The sequence below is a fragment of the Oncorhynchus masou genome, chromosome 7 (assembly GCF_036934945.1).
Source record: "Oncorhynchus masou masou isolate Uvic2021 chromosome 7, UVic_Omas_1.1, whole genome shotgun sequence".
In the NCBI taxonomy this organism is placed as follows: Eukaryota; Metazoa; Chordata; class Actinopteri; order Salmoniformes; family Salmonidae; genus Oncorhynchus; species Oncorhynchus masou.
In genome coordinates, this window is record NC_088218.1 from 22,271,917 (window position 1) to 22,291,274 (window position 19,358).

The 19,358-nt window shown below is 44.4% G+C and overlaps 2 protein-coding genes across 4 annotated transcripts; one reads left to right on the plus strand and one right to left on the minus strand.

Annotated features, from left to right (window-relative positions):
- Positions 1-1,865: 1,865 nt before the first annotated feature.
- LOC135543503 (glycerol-3-phosphate dehydrogenase [NAD(+)], cytoplasmic-like) lies at positions 1,866-7,255 on the minus strand. Its single transcript, XM_064970819.1, has 9 exons — positions 7,120-7,255; positions 6,764-6,949; positions 6,248-6,425; positions 4,481-4,621; positions 4,044-4,182; positions 3,806-3,918; positions 3,356-3,589; positions 3,111-3,217; positions 1,866-2,719 (listed from the first exon to the last, which is right to left on the minus strand). Exons 2-9 carry the CDS (start codon positions 6,802-6,804, stop codon positions 2,623-2,625), a joined length of 1,050 nt encoding a protein of 349 aa, XP_064826891.1. The 5' UTR covers positions 6,805-6,949; positions 7,120-7,255; the 3' UTR covers positions 1,866-2,622.
- Positions 6,955-19,096, plus strand: LOC135543502 (oxysterol-binding protein-related protein 11-like). Of its 3 annotated transcripts, none has more exons than XM_064970817.1 (13): positions 6,955-7,170; positions 8,103-8,171; positions 8,496-8,671; positions 9,186-9,265; positions 10,865-11,053; positions 11,444-11,645; positions 12,771-12,913; positions 13,331-13,465; positions 14,254-14,731; positions 14,960-15,146; positions 15,532-15,714; positions 15,904-16,057; positions 16,437-19,096. In XM_064970817.1, exons 1-13 carry the CDS (start codon positions 7,112-7,114, stop codon positions 16,491-16,493), a joined length of 2,112 nt encoding a protein of 703 aa, XP_064826889.1. In that variant the 5' UTR covers positions 6,955-7,111; the 3' UTR covers positions 16,494-19,096. The 3 variants fall into 3 exon arrangements, with proteins under 3 accessions (XP_064826889.1, XP_064826890.1, XP_064826888.1); XM_064970818.1 differs by having other exon boundaries at positions 6,963-7,034; XM_064970816.1 differs by lacking the exon at positions 6,955-7,170 and adding an exon at positions 7,321-7,749.
- The last annotated feature ends 262 nt before the right edge of the window (positions 19,097-19,358 follow it).

Below are 19,358 nucleotides of genomic sequence, written 5' to 3' on the forward strand. Positions count from 1 at the left end.
GTATATGGTCTGATATACCATGGCTGTCAGCCAATCCGCATTCAGGACTTTAAACACCCAGTTTATAATATAACAATATATGCCATTTAGCAGGCGCTTTTATCCAAAGCGACTTAGTCATGCGTGCGTACATTTTACATATAGGGTACATTTGCACTACTCCTTTGCTTCCATCGCACTGTTTTCGATGAAGTATCAGTGAAATAATCAAATATTTGAAAGAAAATACATCCTATTTCAACACAGGTTATATAGCTTTACCCAGCAAGATATTCTAGTCTGTTTGGATTTTTTACGCAGAACTAGAATTATACGACTGTTATAAATATAAGGTTGTGAGAGCCAGGTGGTTGGGGCCTGGGGTGGCCCATCTAGAGCATGCAAGGCCTGGGGGAAACGTTCGGAGGAGGAACACTGACAGAACCATCCATGTGAGACACAGGTGTGATCAACCAACAGTGAAAAACTCACCCCACCTCATTAAACACAGTAAATCACAGCGAACACTATTTGTTGTAACTCAACATTGCAAAATGTTGAGTTAATCCTCGTGTAACTATAGCCTTGATTTGTTGATCCTGCAACAGAGGTGGTTCAGAACAACACTGGTTAAATGAGTAACCTTTGCCTGAGACTTGACAACTTGCGTTAGTACCTCAAACTAATGCATAGGCTTTAGCTAAGCGGGCTAACATTCTCGTGTCACCCAGCAGAGCCAGGTTTGAACCCCAGTCAGTCGCACTGTCAACTTGTAATTGGATAAGTAGATGTATTTGTCAGAAGCATGCAGACTGGGATATCTCAACCATGAACCATCCAGACCTCACACTCTTGTTTTGCTCACTTTCTCCACCTAAGTCCAATACTCACTCTCTCCCACGATGGGACAGTGTTGTGTAGGGACTGGTTGGCCTCAGTGCAGTTACCATGGTGATTAAGCTGCTCTTTCAAGCCCAGGACTGAAGGTTCACCTCTTCTCTTTGTGACAGAGGACCAGGGTCACAACCTGCACAAGGCTCTCAGTGTCTCACATCAAAACACTGATGCCACATCAGCTGGAGGTGAAGGGGAGCCTAACCTTCTGCAACACCCCACACAGGTCCTCTCCTGGGGCCCAATGTCCCACAGGAAACAGGGGCAGACAGGGTGCCTCAACCTGGGCCTTTGCCATCTCCGTGGCTCCCTGCCTTCCGTTGGGCCCTTTGATGTACAGGGATGTGTGGGATCTGGGGCAGCCCCGTCTGTGGAGCTGTCAACCAGAAGAGAGGCCTCCTCCTCGTCGGGTTACCCAGGAAAACGTGAACCATGGCCGGATACGGTCGTGGCTACGAACAAGGTGGAAGCGTGGAGGGATGGATGGAAGCATCAAGGTCCCTCTGATCTGATGGGACAGTCAAAGGCCTAACTGATTACTCACTATCCCACTAAGCCTCTGTTCTTCTCGCTGTGATACAGCCAGAAGAGATGGAGAGACAAGGGCCACGATTGTTCATTAATCCTGGGTCTGATATGGTTGTGTCACAGAAGAATCCAGGGAAGGGGTTTGTGGAATATCTGTACAACATTTACGTCTGTGTTCTCTAGGATAAGTAGGCCATCTTTGAAGTGAAGGCACAAACTAGATAAATGTAATTGTTATGAAAAGCTGATTTAAATCAGTTAAACATAAGCAATCCTTATTTCATCAGGGGAACAACTAATTAAAATAAATATAATGGTCTTTCATTTTCTTTCAAGACATGTGCATGGACAACATTAGACAATCAAATAAACGTATCTTTGTTATTCCTCCCTCATCTTAACTATTTCAAACTGTATTGTACACTGTTATCCTCTGAAATGATTTCAAAGTTAAAAAGGGCAAGTGACATCAATGTCTTTTTTATTTTATTTAACTCGGCAAGTCAGTTAAGAACAAAGTCTTATTTACAATGATGGCCGAACAGTGGGTTTAAGGGAAGAACGACAGATTTTTACCTTGTCATCTCGGGGATTCGATCTAGCAACCTTTCGGTTACTGGTCCAACACGCTAACCACTAGGCTACCTCCCACCCCAATGCAGCGAGAGTAAGTGTGCCCCCATGTGACAAGATGAAGTGAAACAAAAGAGTCACAATACATTTGTTTTTCACTCAAAATTATTATTTTGAGAATATTTGTTCCACAAATTGTAAAATTGTTAAATGAATAGAAAACATTTTTGTAACCAACAAAGATTACTGTACACGTGTCAAGTGTAGTTGGTTTAGTTGATAAGCTGATACACAATCAAAACACAAAACATATGAATATGCGACAAAGCACGTTAAGTAGTGGTTCTTCAGACTTAGTATGAAATGATAAGGAATATTTAGTGGTTACAGTTACATTTTTAGGTAGTTACAATGATATGAATGAGCATTTATGCAGCGCTGCTGCCCTCTGATGGTATGATGGTGCTACTGGAAGTGGCTCCGGGGGTGAAGTTGCCCTATAGGTACAGGTCTAGGATCAGCTTCCCCTCTCTAATCCCAACCTAACCATAGGGGAATGCAAAACTGACAAGATCAGCATCTAGGGGCAACTTCAACTCTACACCATTGGAGGAGCTGCAGGTTCCGTGGCTGCAGGTTCCAGAGTGATCACATATGTTCAGGGTGGCTCTGTAGACATGTGATAAACTCCTGCACAGCTTTTCCCTCAAAGCAGATCTGGTACACAGAGGCAAACAACGGAAACCTACAAGACAAAACATTGCAATAAATCTCAATGCAGCAAGATGTGGTTCCATTAGCAGCACTCACACATTTATTGAGGAGAGCTTCAGCTCATATTTGCAGCTAATTTGTTGAAAATGTATGTGGTGAATGAGTAGAGGAATATTGGAGGAACATTTGCAAGTCATTAAATGTATTAAAGGTAGGCTCAGCGACGCACGAAGTACACAAAAATATCGGGCCACAATTTCCACAAGAGTGTTGAAGCATGAGGCTAAACGTCTTCACTATTTTTCCCATGCTGTAGTAGCATGAAGTGGAACTGTGCACATGCGCAGATACTCTGTGACTGTGCGAGGGCAAGCAAAGTCATATCGCCGAGTCTCACTTTAAGGTGAAAGAGTTGTACTCACTTGCTGATCATGTCTCTCTTCTTGAGAATTTTGAACACCTCAGCGGAGGTTTGTGGGCCTTGGAGCTTCTGACCATTGAGCATCTCAGCCTCTAGCTCTTCAATAGACTGGAAAGGTATGCAACATAGTTACTTAAAGCACACACACACAAGTTTCTTGAAGTGATGGATATTAATATCTTAACCGTTATCAACCTGACAAAACAGTTAAAAGTTGCAGTCACATCCTTGAGTCGTGTTTGTCACCTTGGACGTCTTGGCGAAGGCCTCGGCCACCTTGCGGTTGCGCCCCCCGTAGCAGGTGGTGATCAGGTCGGCGACCCCACAGCTCTCCAGGAAGGTCACGGAGGAAACCTGGCCCTTACAGAACAGCTTGGTGAAGGCGATCATCTCCATCAGCCCAAGCCGGATCACCGCAGCCTTGGTGTTGTCCCCAAAGCCCAGACCGTCACAGAACCCAGCGCCCACCGCTACAATATTCTGGGAAGGGGAGAGTGGGGAGGAACCATAAGTGTTATCTGCAGTTTTCTACTCTATTTCTATCAATATTATGATTCATGGTTTGTAAAAAAAAAAAAAAAACATTTGACAATGTGAGCAAATAAAACAGAGGTGCAATGCAATGAAACATAGGCCTCCTGTGTAAGTTACGTTCACAATGTAGCAGAGGTTCTTCTCTTTGAATGTAAATTGTACCTTGAGAGCCCCACAGAGTTCTACTGTGTCACTCTCCTGCACCACGGTGATCCTGAAGTTGGGAGTCTGCAGCAGCTCTTTAAAGATATGTCCATTTGCTTCATTCTTCGCTCCTGTTTAGGTAGTGATCGAAGGTCAAGGTACACATAACTGCATCAGTGGGAGTTGCAACACAAGCCGAGGAGGACACAAAACATTACAGCACTATCCTATTTAATATTATGGAAAAATATTTTACCAATTGTGGTCTCACAGAACTTCTCATCAGCCACTTCGTTGGCAATGTTGGCCCCCATCAGGACGCTAACCTCGATTTCCAGTTTCTCCCGGATGATGTCAGAGATGAGCTTCAAGCCCTCAGGGCCTTCATCGATGCCCTGAATAAGGACCAGGGCAGAAAAGAGATCTTAGGCTGCCTTCAATCACTCATTTTGTAACATATAACCCTAGTTACCAGCATTTGGGTGGCAGCATTTTTTTTTTAGACGAGGCTGCTGTTACACAATGAGTGTAAAATCATAGCGATGATGATAAATTCATACAGCTGAGACTGTTCCTGAGTGATAAAAAGCCCGATATGAAGCCAGAGTAAAGTCAGACTTATACATTTTTATAGATTTTAGCAATGGTTTTTCTAAGTGAGAGCTGGTGTGAAAAAGAGCCAAATGACATTACTTTGATGAGGGATATCCCAATGGTTCCCTGTGCAATATGAGGTTTCATCTGATCACATAGCCTCCCAATGAACTGATGTGGAATGACAAAGATCAGTATGCTGGCCCCTTTCACCGCTTCTGTGATGTCTGGAACAGCAACCTGGTAAACCGGAGTGGGAAAAGATAGCATGATACACTGTACTATTCATGATGGATGTTACTATGTAGTAGCATTGATCGTGAGTCTACATTACGCAGTGGAGGTGTGCTGCGGGGAGGACGACTCATAATAATGTCTGGAACGGAGCGAATGGAATGGCGTCAGACACATGAAACCATGGGTTTGATAACAATACATTTTTTCCACGCTCCAGCCATTACCACGATCCCGTCCTCCCCGATCAAGGTGCCACCAACCTCCTGTGATTACAATATGTTATGTGATGTTATTTTGTTACAGGGTCGTTTAAGGAATTGACATAAGGGGTGGCTGGATACAATAACACACGCATTAAGTCTTGGCATAGTGGAAAGCAAGGTATGTCAGACTGGTAGGCCGTTCAGAGAATGCCAACTACCTTAAGCATCTACCCATGGAGGTATATTCTGGCCGGGGGAGTTTTGTTAAGAGCCCCGACGCTCGTTCTGAATGTTAACGTGATTCACTTGTGGTACGGTTTTGGAAATATAAGGAAAGTATCTTTCATAGCAGCAAGAATAATATCCAAAAAACTTAAGTCTAAATTACTACATGCCTTTTATAGTATGTCTGGGAATTTCCAGGGACCTCACATTACCATATTATCACGATATTTAGGTGCCAATACGATATGTATTGCGATTCTCACAATTCTATGTATTGAGATTCGATACTGTGATTTTATTGCGATTCGATGTGCCAAACTGTTCACCATAGATGCGAAGGGACAAGCAAGAACATGAGAAAACGAGTTTGGATCAGTCAGGGAAATAAAAGTGCTGAAAACAAATTGGCTCCCTACTTAAAAAAGGAGATGGAGAACAAGCTAGGAAAACAAGCTAAGGAAAAATACAGGACAACTAACAAAAAAATCATATTGCGATAGTCAAAACTACATGATTTATTGTCAAAAATAATATCCTGATATGTAACTGTCTAGATTTCTTACCCCAGCACTATTTTATAAAGGTTAGGGTTTGTGTTCCCATATGGCCATGTTACAGCGCTTTATTAAGGAAGACTAATGGAAGGCAGAGAAGACCACCTGTGCTAATTAGATATCTAGAGTGCTTAAACACCTGTGTGTAAGCGTAACTGGAAAGGAAGTGTAGTTTTATCGTCTGGAGGAACGCATTTGGCATGATATTGATCTCATACTTTGCATACACACAGCCCTATGGTTCAGTGCAAACCTGATACAGTAAGTGGATCTCTTTTATATGAAAGATTATTTCTCACTGATATGAAAGATAATTCCATGTTTCAAAAACCGCATTGCATGCGATGATTATTGACTTTTTCTGAACTTTAAAACAAAGAGGGGATTGTAGTTTACATGGGCCCACCGGTAAACAGTGCTTATAGCTGAGAACCCTAGGGATAAAGCAGAATGCCTTGGGTTCTTGTGAACAACCCCAGACGGATATGTTATCATCTCTGTTTAGGTCAAACTTCACTCATCTTATCTGTGTGTATCCTTTTACACAACCACAAAGCATGTCCGGAGATAACGTTAACTCCAGATGTATTGCCCAACTCAATGATTTGTAATCTTGAGGCAAAAATCTAATATTAAACCAAACTAACCACATTTTTGGGAAGCTTGTGACCCGGTAGGTATTTGACGTTCTCATGCTCTGTGTTGATGATTTCTGTTAACTTTTTGCCATCGATCATCTCTTCAAACACCCACATGTTAACAATGGGGTCAAACCTGTTGGATCCCTTTGCATTGTGACCAACGATTTTGGCTATCGCAGAGCCCCTAGGAGATGATGAAAACGGATTAGATTGGAGGGCAATGGAATAACACCATTCATATTTTCAAAATCCCAGTCGCAAAATGAACAACATGCTAAATATATCTTGGGGGTACCATAACCAGATTATAACAGTACACAGAATGGCTTTCATATACCCAAGCCTACATTCAAAGATTGTAAATCAAACTTCTGTTTGATATTCTATAAAACTACATTGCAAATTGTCAATTTAGCCAAATATGAGCACTTAGTTGGCTACATTATGAATCAATGAGTGGAATTCATGATACAATTCTGTCGAATGCAGGCACATGCAAATAGAGAAAGCCCATAAATATACCAGTTTCCAGATCCAACGATGCACACTTTCTTAGCAGGCATTTTTAAGGTAAAGTAGCAGCCACGATTCCTTGAACAGTGTTAAGGGATCAGTAAAATGCCGTGTTTATAACCATGTCCATAACTTCCTTATACGCCCTAGTCGTGTGGGCAGCACATTCTTTTTTTAGCACACCGCCCTTTTACCCTGTATATAAAAGAGGGGAAAGGTTTGTACAGGTTAGATAACAGTAGGGTTATTCTGGGTGTGCCACCACGACGAACCTGTCATGGCAAGTATGGAGAGACATTTATCCATGGAGAAAGTCCTATAATTTTCTCGATTTGCCGAGCTCGGGGGAGATACAAAATGCTCACTGTTTGGTCATGCAACACGACTGAAATATGTGCCGGCGGTAGCTCGATGGGGTATGTGCAGGATATAGTTGAAGACGTGTTCTATTTCGACAACTGCAACCTATTTCGGAAAAACGTTGTATGCCACAAATGTCCCTATTGTTTTGCCAATGCGGAAGTCCTTTCATGAAATTGAATCACATGACTCCAGTTCCGTGTCGCGTCATCGTGAAGCCTGTTAGCAGCGATTTGGATCATGTCAACCCCAAGCTCACGACCTCGCTAGCTAGCACGCCACTGTTTTTACAATAATATATTGTGATGGATTACTTAATCAGTCGTTTAGATAGCTATCGTTCATGAGAAACTATGTGGTTTGTAAAGCCATAAACCGAATAAATCAATCTGTGAGCAAGGCCTTCAAGTTAGCAAATCAGACTAGTGATTGCTGTGTGGCTAGTTGTCAAGCTAGCTAACGTTTCTGGCAAGGTTTGTAGCTTGTTAGCTAGCTATAACGTTGGCTATGACTATGCAAGGAGAAACCGTCACGGCAATACGAATATCGGACAGTGAAGGGAAACTGGATGTCTTTCCCCAGAAAGGGACGCCTGGTAGTTCTGGGAGAGGGAGTTCTAAAGGGTGGCAGTACAGGTATGATGACTGTCTAGCTAGCTAGGCTAATTATCTGGCTTAGCCATATCTGGCTAACCAATCGTGCAAACCTAGTTAGCTGCAGTGATTTGTTTGGTTAATAGGCAGTGCAACACATCTTCAGTTGGTAACGTTAACTAGCAAGCCCTTGGTCAAACGTTAACTGTCTAGCCAGCTATGGTTTCTAGCTTTTTCTAGCTGAGCTTACTGACTTAACTATTGGTTAACAGGCTAGTCAGAGTTGAATCAGAGGTTCATCTGGAGTTGAACTCTGCCAACCCATTGATGTTATTGTAGCATAACTAGCGTGTTTGCTAACTGTCAATCATTTTCTCAATCTCTGCTCTATTCAGTGACCACATGGAAAATATTGACGGTTACCTAATGAAATACACCAACCTGGTAACAGGATGGCAATATAGGTGAGTGGGCAGCCCAGGTTGAAGAACATTGATTAAATAGTACTTTTAATAAATGCACATAGCATTTACAATTTGATCAAATCAACTAAACATACTACTGAATGGATTCATTGCTTTGCCAACAAGCATCTTGAGCTCAAGGGCATTGGGCCAGTAACCAAAAGGTCACTGGCTTGAATCCCTGAGACGACTAGATGAGATCTGTCTATGCCCTCGCAAGGCACCCAACCTTGTTTTCTTCTATAAGTCATGTAAATCGCTCTGTATAAGAGCGTCTGCTAAATTACTCAAATGATTTGATTGAACGTTCTGCTCTTCATGCAGGTTCTTTGTCCTCAACAATGAGGCAGGGTTGTTGGAGTACTTTGTCAATGAGCAGTCCAGGCCCCAGAAACCTCGCGGGACACTCCCCTTGGCAGGGGCGGTCATATCCCCCAGCGACGAGGACTCCCACACCTTCACGGTTAATGCCATCAGTGGGGAACAATACAAGCTCCGAGGTGAAACGCACACACTGTCTCTCACACTACTCACCAATCAAAAACAATCAAAACAGCTACAACAACTCATACAAGAGTGTCATGCTGTTTGAGTAGTCTACTACTGGACATGTATGGTTTGCATTTCATCACAATGTTATTATATCCTCAATGCATCAGTCAGTAGTTGGACAGGCAAGATGCACATCTAGTCACTGTCAGACTATTGTACCAAGACTTCAGGAAGGGGAGAAAGCATGTAAAGCATATCCAAATCAATATGCGATAATGGCGGTTTTCTCATTATCCTCGGTTGACGAGGAATAACGTTGTCGTTATTGATCCATGCGGAGAGATTCACTCTGCTGCACTGTAATGTGCTCACTCTGTTCAGGCACCAAACTAAAGAAAACCGACTGAAACAGGGATGCACTAACTGAACATACCCAATAGGAAACTCGTTTGAATTTTCAGTTGCAAAACATTTTGCAACCGTGTGCACTAATGAATGTGACCCTGTGGTGTTGTCTCCCAGCCACGGACGCCAAAGAGAGACAGCACTGGGTGAGCCGGCTGCAGATCTGCACGCAGCACCACACTGAGGCCATGGGGAAGGTAAAGGCCAGGGCTTTTCGTCTGACACACCCACTTTCACAGGCGCATATACACAGTTGCATGTATGCACACACACACACACACACCGTTGCATACACACACACACACACACACATACACACCGTTGCACGCACACACACCGTTGCACGCGCGCACATACACACACCGTTGCACGCGCACACATACACACACCGTTGCACGCGCGCACACACACACACCGTTGCACGCGCACACACACACACACGTTGCACGCGCACACACACACACACACACACCGTTGCACGCGCACACACACACACACACGTTGCACGCACACACACACACCGTTGCACGCGCACACACACACCGTTGCACGCACACACACACACGCGCACACAGTTGCACGTGCGCACACACACACACCGTTGCATGCGCGCACACAGTTGCATGCGCGCACACAGTTGCATGCATACACACAAACACACAGTTGCATGCATACGCACTCACCATCACAAGCTCTTTCTCACTCGCAACAATGTTTTCCCTTGATTCAGACACTCTACTATCTTGTTTTGTGATGCAATTCCATTGATCGTGTCCATGGTTGCCTGTAACATGAGCTTCATAACAGAAGTGCGGAGCGGATGTCTTGTATTTAGATTAGATGTAGTAGTGTTTGTGCTTGATAATGAGAACACATTGATGGGGAACTCGAGCTACTATTCATTTAGCTTAGTCATGAGCCAAGACCATCCTTGATGCCAGACTTTGTGTGTCGTGTTGTAACACACCAAAGACACCCCTGGCTGCATCATAGCAGACAAATGGGGGGGGGAAATGTGACACTTCCTTAAAAAACAAGTTTGATCTTACGTTCCTGGCTAAAGTCAGTGAGTCTGTATTACTCAGTGGGATTTCCTCCTAACAGATGTACATTTTCTATTGAAATACTGATGATAAGACAGAATGTGACAAACCACAAGCACGATGCGAACTCTATTCTTGGATAAATTGTGGCGTAACCATAACGACTTGCTTCAGTACACTTCACATTATTGGCCTTAATTCGTCTTGCATCTTGAGCACTTGAGTTGAAGACAATCAGCATTTACAGAGCACACGGACATGACACCATAAGGTCACACAAATAGACACAAACAAGATGGCTCCACAGTTTAAGATTCCCCTAGGTACAGATCTAGGATCTTTTCCCCCTACCACAATCCTAATTAGAGAGACATAACTTGTTTTAACATGGACATTTCCATTGAGTGCTTCCACCATTTTTAAAGTAGTCAACTGGTGGGGATTCCTGTAAGTTGGGAGCAATCAGCCAATGACAAAGACGTCAATGGCCTAAGCCTGAATGTTGCTGCACATGCTCTCTCTCTCTCTCACACACACACACTCTATAATGGCACAGATACAAAGATGAGGCCTCGATCTCTATGCTGTAACCATTAGTGAGGGAAATGCTAAACTGACCCAATATCCGAGTCTAAGGGGCGACTTTACGTACATTCCACACGCTCCAATGGTCAAAATATACTTATCTGAAGATCCTATCACAGATGAGATTCACTCTATGACAAATTTGTTGACCATCTTGTCTTTGACCAGAGTAACCCTCCGCCCAAGTCTCGCAGCTACTCCATGGCGTCTCAGGGGAGCGCCAGCTCGCCCCTGTCCCAGCGCAGGCCCAGCCAGAACGCTGCCTCCTTCTTCAGCATGACTCAGCTCCACAAGGGCTCCTCGCTGTACTCCTCCAAGAGGTCCCTGCTGCCCGACCATTTGCTTGATGCCAGAGAGGTAGGATGGGGATGGTAGCTATTACCTCATGTACCAAAATAGAAGTGGGGTTTGGTGTAGCTTGAAGGATATTGTTGTTTTTCTCAGTGTTTTGTATTTTCCATCATTTTTGTTGTTGTTATAACTTCGCGTCTCAACAGGAATAGCTGGTGGTAGAGAGAAGAATATCTCTTCTGCCTTATTTGAGATGTATTTTGTCATAGAGGAATTCTCTGTCTTTTTACCCGTCTTACTCAGCTTTTTTTGTTTAGTGTCATTTTATGAAGATCGTTCATCTAGGACTAGGTGACAGGGACTTCTTGTTTTAATCTAATGACGGATACAGTAAGCACATTTGTACATCGGTATCAACTTACTCCTCCGGTTCCTTCCGCTCTTCTTTACTCCCAGATGATGACCCAGGCCCAGGGCCAGCACCGAGACCTGATCCAGACCATCGAGGGCCTGCCCCCGGCCGCGGGCCCCCTCTCCCCGCTAGACCAGGACCTGCTGATGCTCAAGGCCACCTCCATGGCCACCATGAACTGCCTCAACGATTGCCTGCACATCCTGCAGCTGCAGCAGGTGGCCCGCCAGAGGAGCTCGCTGGGAGGTGAGGGTGACCGCTGGGGGCCTGGAGGGGAGAGGGAGTAGGTCACTACTGGTGACAGTAATGAGTGTTCATTTATGGATGAACTCTAATGAAAAGAAAGGGATCTGTGTACATGCACTGTTAGTTTTTTCCAGTGGGTAGATCTTTATTGCCAGGCTTTCTCTGATTTGCCTTCAAGGTGATGGTTAATTTACCACCGAAGAGAGCAAGGTAGAAACGGTTTAAGTTGCCTTTTCTTTGACCCATTTCTCAAAGTTAGCCGTGGAAGTCTTGAAGGTGATTTGTTTCCAGTAAGGGTTTTTAGTCATGTTTAGTTGTATGTGACATGTACGAGACACCCATCATGTGCTTGCACAATTCCACCTCACAAATCATGGAATTGCACATGTTGACCCTCCCAGTCCAGATGTACTCCGAAAGCTTTCTCCGAAAGCCGACAGTGGAATTATTTTCCATAATTAATGAGGGAGCGGTACTTATTCTTACCGGCTGTCTAGGCTGGTAACCAGATCGCTCATTGGGTAACTTGAGTAATAACAGCTCTCCCATTAACCACCTTTCTTCCTTTTGATCACACCGCACCATACTGACAGCCAAGAGACTTACCAAAAGTGTATGGCTGCTACGATCTCAGCCATTTCTTTTGACAGAGCCAACCAGACATTGTGGAATCGGGGAAACAGTGAAAAGCCGTCACAAGTTCCCGGTTTGACGTAGGAGATCGTAAGAGATCTTGTTACCTGGCATCCATATTTCATTAGGCCCACGAACAGGACGGAACCCGGGGACCAGCCAATCAGGAAAAGTTGTCAAGGATTGTGTGGGCCGTGCTAATTTGAATGGGCCTCGCCTCCCTGCCAAACACTAACCCACCAATCAGGCGGTTTCCTGTTGGCTGGGCATAAAACTTATCTCGATACTCCCTGTGTACTGGGGATCGGGTTAATGTCTCATCCTGTAGTCCTAGGGAACTGTCAGGGGAATACGCCAGCCTGGGTCTTTCTTGAATGGTCACTGGCTACAACCTTCTTGTTTTGGTCTGGTAGCCTCAAGGGGCCTTGTAGCATAGCATGAGTACCTCTGAGCTAAAGGTCGTGGCGGCCACCGCTGTGTCGGGTGTTACAGGGCCCACCATCGAGTGGCTGGAGCCCAAGCTGCCGGACATCCTGAAGAATGGCGGGCCCTTGGACAGCTTCAGCACCGAGGGAGGGCCACTGGAGGGTAGCCTCCTGGAGCTCAGTGCCACGGAGCCCTGCAGTTTCTCTGGGGTAAGGACAAGGAACATTACTAGATCCAAAAAGGCTTTTTCCACTATCGAGCCAAACTGTACTGACCTGAGGCTGTATGTATCAAGCACTCAGAGTAGGAGTGGCCTGGTTACGCATCCAGTATAGTTACTGGAACTGTGCTAGAAAGGGCGACGTGAAAAGAAAGTGATTGGCGTATCTCTTTGGACAGAACAATTTGACTTCAGTACTTTTTATTTGATAATTAAATGTATGGCATTGTTTCCAATGATCAATTTGTCTATCCATGGTCAGGTGAGGAGGACGGTAAATCTAACTAAAGGCCTTTTGTTTTCAATCATAGCTTTTTCTTGTAGGTACTTCAGCTTGACTGTTTTTCAAGATGCAAGCCACAACTTATGATGTTCTCAGCGTAAATATTGTTGTATCCCCTGCCAGGAGGAGATTGACGGGGAGGACGAGGTGGAGGACGCGTTCACGGAAAAGGAGGAGGAACTGGGGGCAGTGGAGGAGGAACGCAGTGTCATCCTACACCTGCTCTCGCAGCTCAAGCTGGGCATGGACCTCACGCGGGTAGGTCAAGTTCCACAACGCTCACACCGCTGCCCCCTCCCCCCCCGGCCGTGGCCTGGACACCACCTGAAACATATGGCTGGACCAAGGTCCAGCCTGAAACATGCATCAGGCTGGACCAAGGCCCAGATAGACAGACCGTAATGGTGTCTTGTTTCCGTCTTCTGATTGGCTAATGTAAAGGACTGCATACTGCAGTTAAGAAATGACTCTGTTTGTTGTTTTTCTTTTCTTGTTGACTTCATGGTAGAGTTAGGTGATATGGACTAAAATCCATATTGCGATTAAATTGCTTGAATTGATGCGATAACAATAAATAGAACGATGCGTTCTAAAAGTTCATGTGCACCAGTTTTTATTTGCATTACCTTTTAAACTAATACCACTAGTTTGATGGTTTTAGCCATAAGTTGTCCCATTAACAATCCTTCATATTAGCAACCGTATTTAATTTCAGACTTCACATTTCTCTAATATAGGCTACAAAATGCCTGCGATAAAGGATCTGTATGGTCGGCGTCGATCATTTTCGATTATCGTCTCGGCTCTACTTCAGTGAAATTCCGTTTCCCATGGTTAGCAGCTAGTGTCAGCTCAAAGCCTGTGTCGGATAGTAGTTAGTCAAGACATAAAAAGAGAATGTGCTCTCAAATTCCAATTGAAGCTTTAAAAAGAAAAATCTTTACCTCATAGCTACATGTCATTATAGATCACACACTAGATTATTGAACAATTGTCAATGACCCAACCTGCTTTATTAAAGGTCATAAATAGTTCTGTCTCCACAGGTGGTGCTGCCCACCTTCATCCTGGAGAAGCGCTCCTTGCTAGAGATGTACGCTGACTTCATGTCCCACCCGGACCTGTTCGTAGCCATCACAGACGGCCAAGGGCCCGAGGAGCGCATGGTGCGCTTCGTTGAGTACTACCTCACCTCCTTCCACGAGGGCCGCAAGGGCGCCATTGCCAAGAAGCCCTATAACCCCATCATCGGCGAGAGCTTCCACTGCTCCTGGAGGGTGCCCAGGTCAGGGGAACCCGCCAAGGATGTCCCCTCGCCCCCCTCTCCTCCCCAGGGAAGCCCCACCACCGAGGGGGAGGACGGTAGTTACCAGTTGCGCTTCGTGGCTGAGCAGGTGTCCCATCACCCGCCCGTGTCGGGCTTCTACGCCGAGTGCCCCGAGAGGCGGATGTGTGTCAACACCCACGTGTGGACCAAGAGCAAGTTCATGGGCATGTCCATCGGGGTTTCCATGATCGGGGAAGGTAAGGCCGGCCAGAGACTGAGTATCGATTATTGCACCTGGTTTGAAATGGAGAGACTCGGTAAGGGATTATTCCTACTTCCTTTAGACCAATGTCAAAGGGAGAGTGGACATTTCTTCCATACAGGAAGTAATTATTGAGTCTTTCGACTTCAAACCTCTGGCTAAAAGTGATCTGTAATGCGAACAGGATACAAGGTATAAACCTTACAGTAATCTGTATGTGTAGGCTGTCTGTACTTGCTGGAGCATGACGAGGAGTACACCTTCACGCTGCCCTGTGCCTATGCCCGCTCCATCCTTACCGTGCCCTGGGTGGAACTGGGGGGAAAGGTTAACGTGAACTGCACCAAGTCGGGATACTCCGCAGTCATCACCTTCCAGACCAAGCCCTTCTACGGAGGCAAGCTGCACAAGTGAGTGCCCCTCACAGAGCACACCTGCAGAGGAATTTCTAATGCTTTCATTAAATTGTTACATTGGCTTTATGTCCCTGTGCCTTTACAGCTTCATATATTTAGTTCCATGTTATGTTACTGTGTGTGTTTTAGATTTAAAAATTACATTTTTATGGATCCGAGGACTCCCTAGAAAACGGTGACGGTTGAGGAGTGAATTATCCTGGCTTAAGAAAGATTAATTTAAATTGAGTTAATAAACAAGTGCTTGAATAATTGACAAAAGCCACAACTCTTTGGCTTGAAGTGACCTCAAATTGTTTTGCATAGTTTGCGCATAGAGGCTGTGATTGGTTGATATCGTTGACCCTGTGTCCTCCTGCTCTCGTGGCACCTCACGCAGGGTGACGGCGGAGGTAAAGCACAACGCCACCAGCGCCGTGGTGTGCCGCGTTCAGGGCGAGTGGAACGGCGTGCTCGAGTTCAGCTACCAGAATGGCGACACGTGCATGGTGGACGTCACCAAGCTGCCCGTCACCAAGAAGCGCGTGCGCCCCAACGACAAGCAAGGACCAACTGAATCGAGGTTAGACCAAAAAGTCCATCATATTGGCATTAATATGCTCAGATTTGTTTCCGACGCTTTCAGGTGAGGTTGTGGCATAGATAAGGACTGTAGATGAAAAATAAGCTGTTTAGTTAATTATGTCTCCTCTGTTGATTATTGTGCCTTGTACCATTTGAATAGTCATGATGTAAATAACTCTGTTTTTAGGCGCCTGTGGCAGCATGTAACCGAGTCGCTGCGTCAGAAGGACATTGAGAAGGCCACGGAGTACAAGAGGATCCTGGAGGAGCGACAGAGGACCGAGGAGAGACACCGCACTGAGACCGAGACCCCATGGAGGACCAGATATTTTGAGAGCGAGGTACGTAGAACATCGTCTTGACAAACCTTTTCATATTTGGCGCGCTTGTTTCAGTAAGGCCTGGTGGAGCACTGGACATGCATACTTTTGGACCACTGAAGCAGGCACACACATTTTCTTAAGGAAACGTTCTATCGTTGTTTTGTTAAGCGGTCAGGCATTTTGACACCCAGTTTTGCTAAAAGAATGCAAGGATCATGGACACATATCTAATGAGGCATTTACAGTTTATATTCAGGAATCAATGGATTTTATCATGGATTCTCTTCTGTCAGACATTTATAGGTTGAAATGACAACTGCGTAGCAGGAAATCTTAGCTTGTACTTTTTCTAATTTGTTTTGTTGTGTTTTCTATTCTTTCCTCCTCTCTGTGCTAGGGCGAAGGCTGGATGTATCACAAACCACTGTGGAAAACACCCACTCTGAAAACTTAGTCTTACCGGTCAGTGAGATCTATCATCCAGAACGGGTGTAGCCACGAGACTGACACTCTCTTTTGGTTTGTGTGTGTGTGTGCGCGCGCGAATGTGTGGGGTTATTTCCTAAACGGTCGAGGTAAAGCGCAACCTCCACTTACATGCATATGGATGCAAAGGTATTGGGGAAAGCCCTATAACGTGATGAAAAGCTATATAGTTTCATCTCCCACTCGATGTACAACTCAAACCTCAAGGTAGTAGGTACAGGCTTTTGTGCTGATTACTTTTTTGTATAATCCACTCTGAATGAGGACATTTCTCCTTGAACAGATACAAGGTACTCCATTTACGCCGCCTTCACAATCGTATGACGACGCGCTCGTTTGGGTTGTTTTTAAAGTGTTCAAGGATCACGATTCAGAGGGAGTTTTTTTTTTTTTTTACAGTGATGTCGCACACGAGACCGAGATTGGGGGTGCATCTTTCAAAGTACGTGATTGATGTTCGACGGTGTGAACTGGATAGCTGTATGTTGGGATATGATTGGCAAGGCCTGGGTCATGTTCATTAGGGCATGCGACAGAATGTTTTAAAATGCAATACAACGGTAAATTAGTTATTGGATAAGTACATACAGTCCCTCCCTTTTTTACTTTTCTTCCATTTGGTGCCTAATGAACATGACCCTGCACATATTATGTCACAGCTTGGACAAGACACACACACACACAACCTGTCACTACAATGAACAAGTTTATAATTGGGACAATGTTCCTGAATTCATACTGTAGGTAATTAATGACATTACTCCTTTGGTTTTGCACAGACTTCTCCATTTGGATGATTCCATTGGTCAAAATGACTGACAAGGTTTGGCATGATAGTATTTTAACGATTTAGCCCCCCCCCCCCCCCCAAAGTGAATGCATTTGTTGATATGCGATGTATGATAAAGTAACAATCATTCCTTTCGCAGTCCCAAAGGGATATAGTCCACCTTCCTGGAGGAATTTTTGAAAATGGAACGCATGATGAGCAATGTCTTTTTGTGTACTGCAAGTATTATTATACTCGGGTTACTATGTCTGAATTCCACAATTTGTTTTCATATGCAAACAAATGTTTTACTTGTTTTTCTGGTTCAAAATGAATGTTAATCTCCTGGATATCTGTCTGTTCTGATTTTTAAGAGCAGAATATAACTTAATATCGTCACCTTATTAGTTGTTTTTGAATGAGATTGCTCCCTCGTGGTGGTTCTATTCAAAAGCTACAGTTATCACATTTTTCACCCCCCCCCCCCCCCCAATGTATGAAATACACAACACTAGTTGAGTCTCAACACCAATGCAGTCAATATCAGCCTGGAAAGGTTCTCACAACCCCTTATCTGATAGGCAGAATGCAAAGAGAAGAGCATGGGATTTGATTTTTAACTCTGCATTGATAAGCTACTCTATCCACGTCATGGTGCCTTAATCACTCTTCCTGTGTGCTTCTTCCAGTCCAAGAGTATAGCATACCCCCCCCCCCCCCCCCAGGGCCGGATTACCGGATTTGGAAGTCAGCTAATTTATAGCAGTTTCGTACTGCTATTCTACACATTTTGGCATGAGCCTGAGAACAATTAGCTGTTTTAAAGCTATATTGAGGCAATTCTACACATTATGCTATCTGGGGGGCCCCCGACCTCCAAGGGGAAGCAACCCCTTGAGGTCGGGGATGCCGGGGCACGTGCCCTGCGTGCCAGTTCTGTAATCTAGTCCTGTTTCGGTTTCCCCCGTCACCGCTATGAATGATGCAATAGTATGTAAATATTGGTTGTTTTGAGGGTAGTTGTTGCATTCTTTCCTGGTTTGAAGAAAGACATGTTAGAAGCGCAGACCCCTGAATGGTGTTATAAAATGTTGACTTTGTTGTTTGGAATATTACTCGTTTGTCTTGCTGACCTGTGAAATGCACTGACATTGAAGGAAACATGACTCCTTGTAGACTAAGATATGTGTGGTAATGAATGATTAAATAAATTGCCTATCAATTGAGTATCGTGTTAACTCTTTCGCCCCAAAAAAAGCACTGCTCATACAACAGTAATATTTAATAACCCAATACATTTTCCTTATTGACCGTGTATTACTTGCATCATGTAACTGCTCAGCATTCTAAAGTGGATTCCTTGCCGACAACGGGTGCAGCTCAATACTCTTCAAATGTGCGTGTCTAGTGAGCCACAATCAATACAGAGAAGCTACCTTTCTCTACAATTGTGTGTTTGCCTTACATGGCTAGCAGTTTAGGTTGGGCATAAGTTCGAATCCCTCTTCAATATTCCTTATGAAAAGAAGCACACTTTAAAAATATGTTTTAAGTATTATTTGAATATTTTTTTTTTGTCATCTTAATCACCGAAGAACTGTCGCCACCACTCACAAAATGCATCAATCTTTGATGCCCCCCCCTCACACAGGGCACAGTCATGTTTCTGAGCATTCTTTCCATGCATCCCCTTAGAGTTTGCTTCGTTGCAATCATTTGACGTATACATTTTTGTTTCTCTCTGTGGGTATTCTTTGGTTATTCAATGTACTTCTGGCACTAAAGCATGACAGCTGCTTGTATGATTTGTCCTGTGAATTTCCATATGCAATGCCAAATATAACAGACAATTGTGAAAGATGTGCAACAGTCACGGTAGATTGTGGTTTCTCTCCTCGGTCTCATATGCCAGATCAAATGTTATTAGTCACATGCGCAGACCTTACAGTGAAATGCCTACTTACGAGCCCCTAACCAACAATGCAGTTTCCCCAAAAAATACGGCTAAGAATAAGCGAAAAGTAACAAGTAATTAAAGAGCAGCAGTAAAATAACAATCGCGAG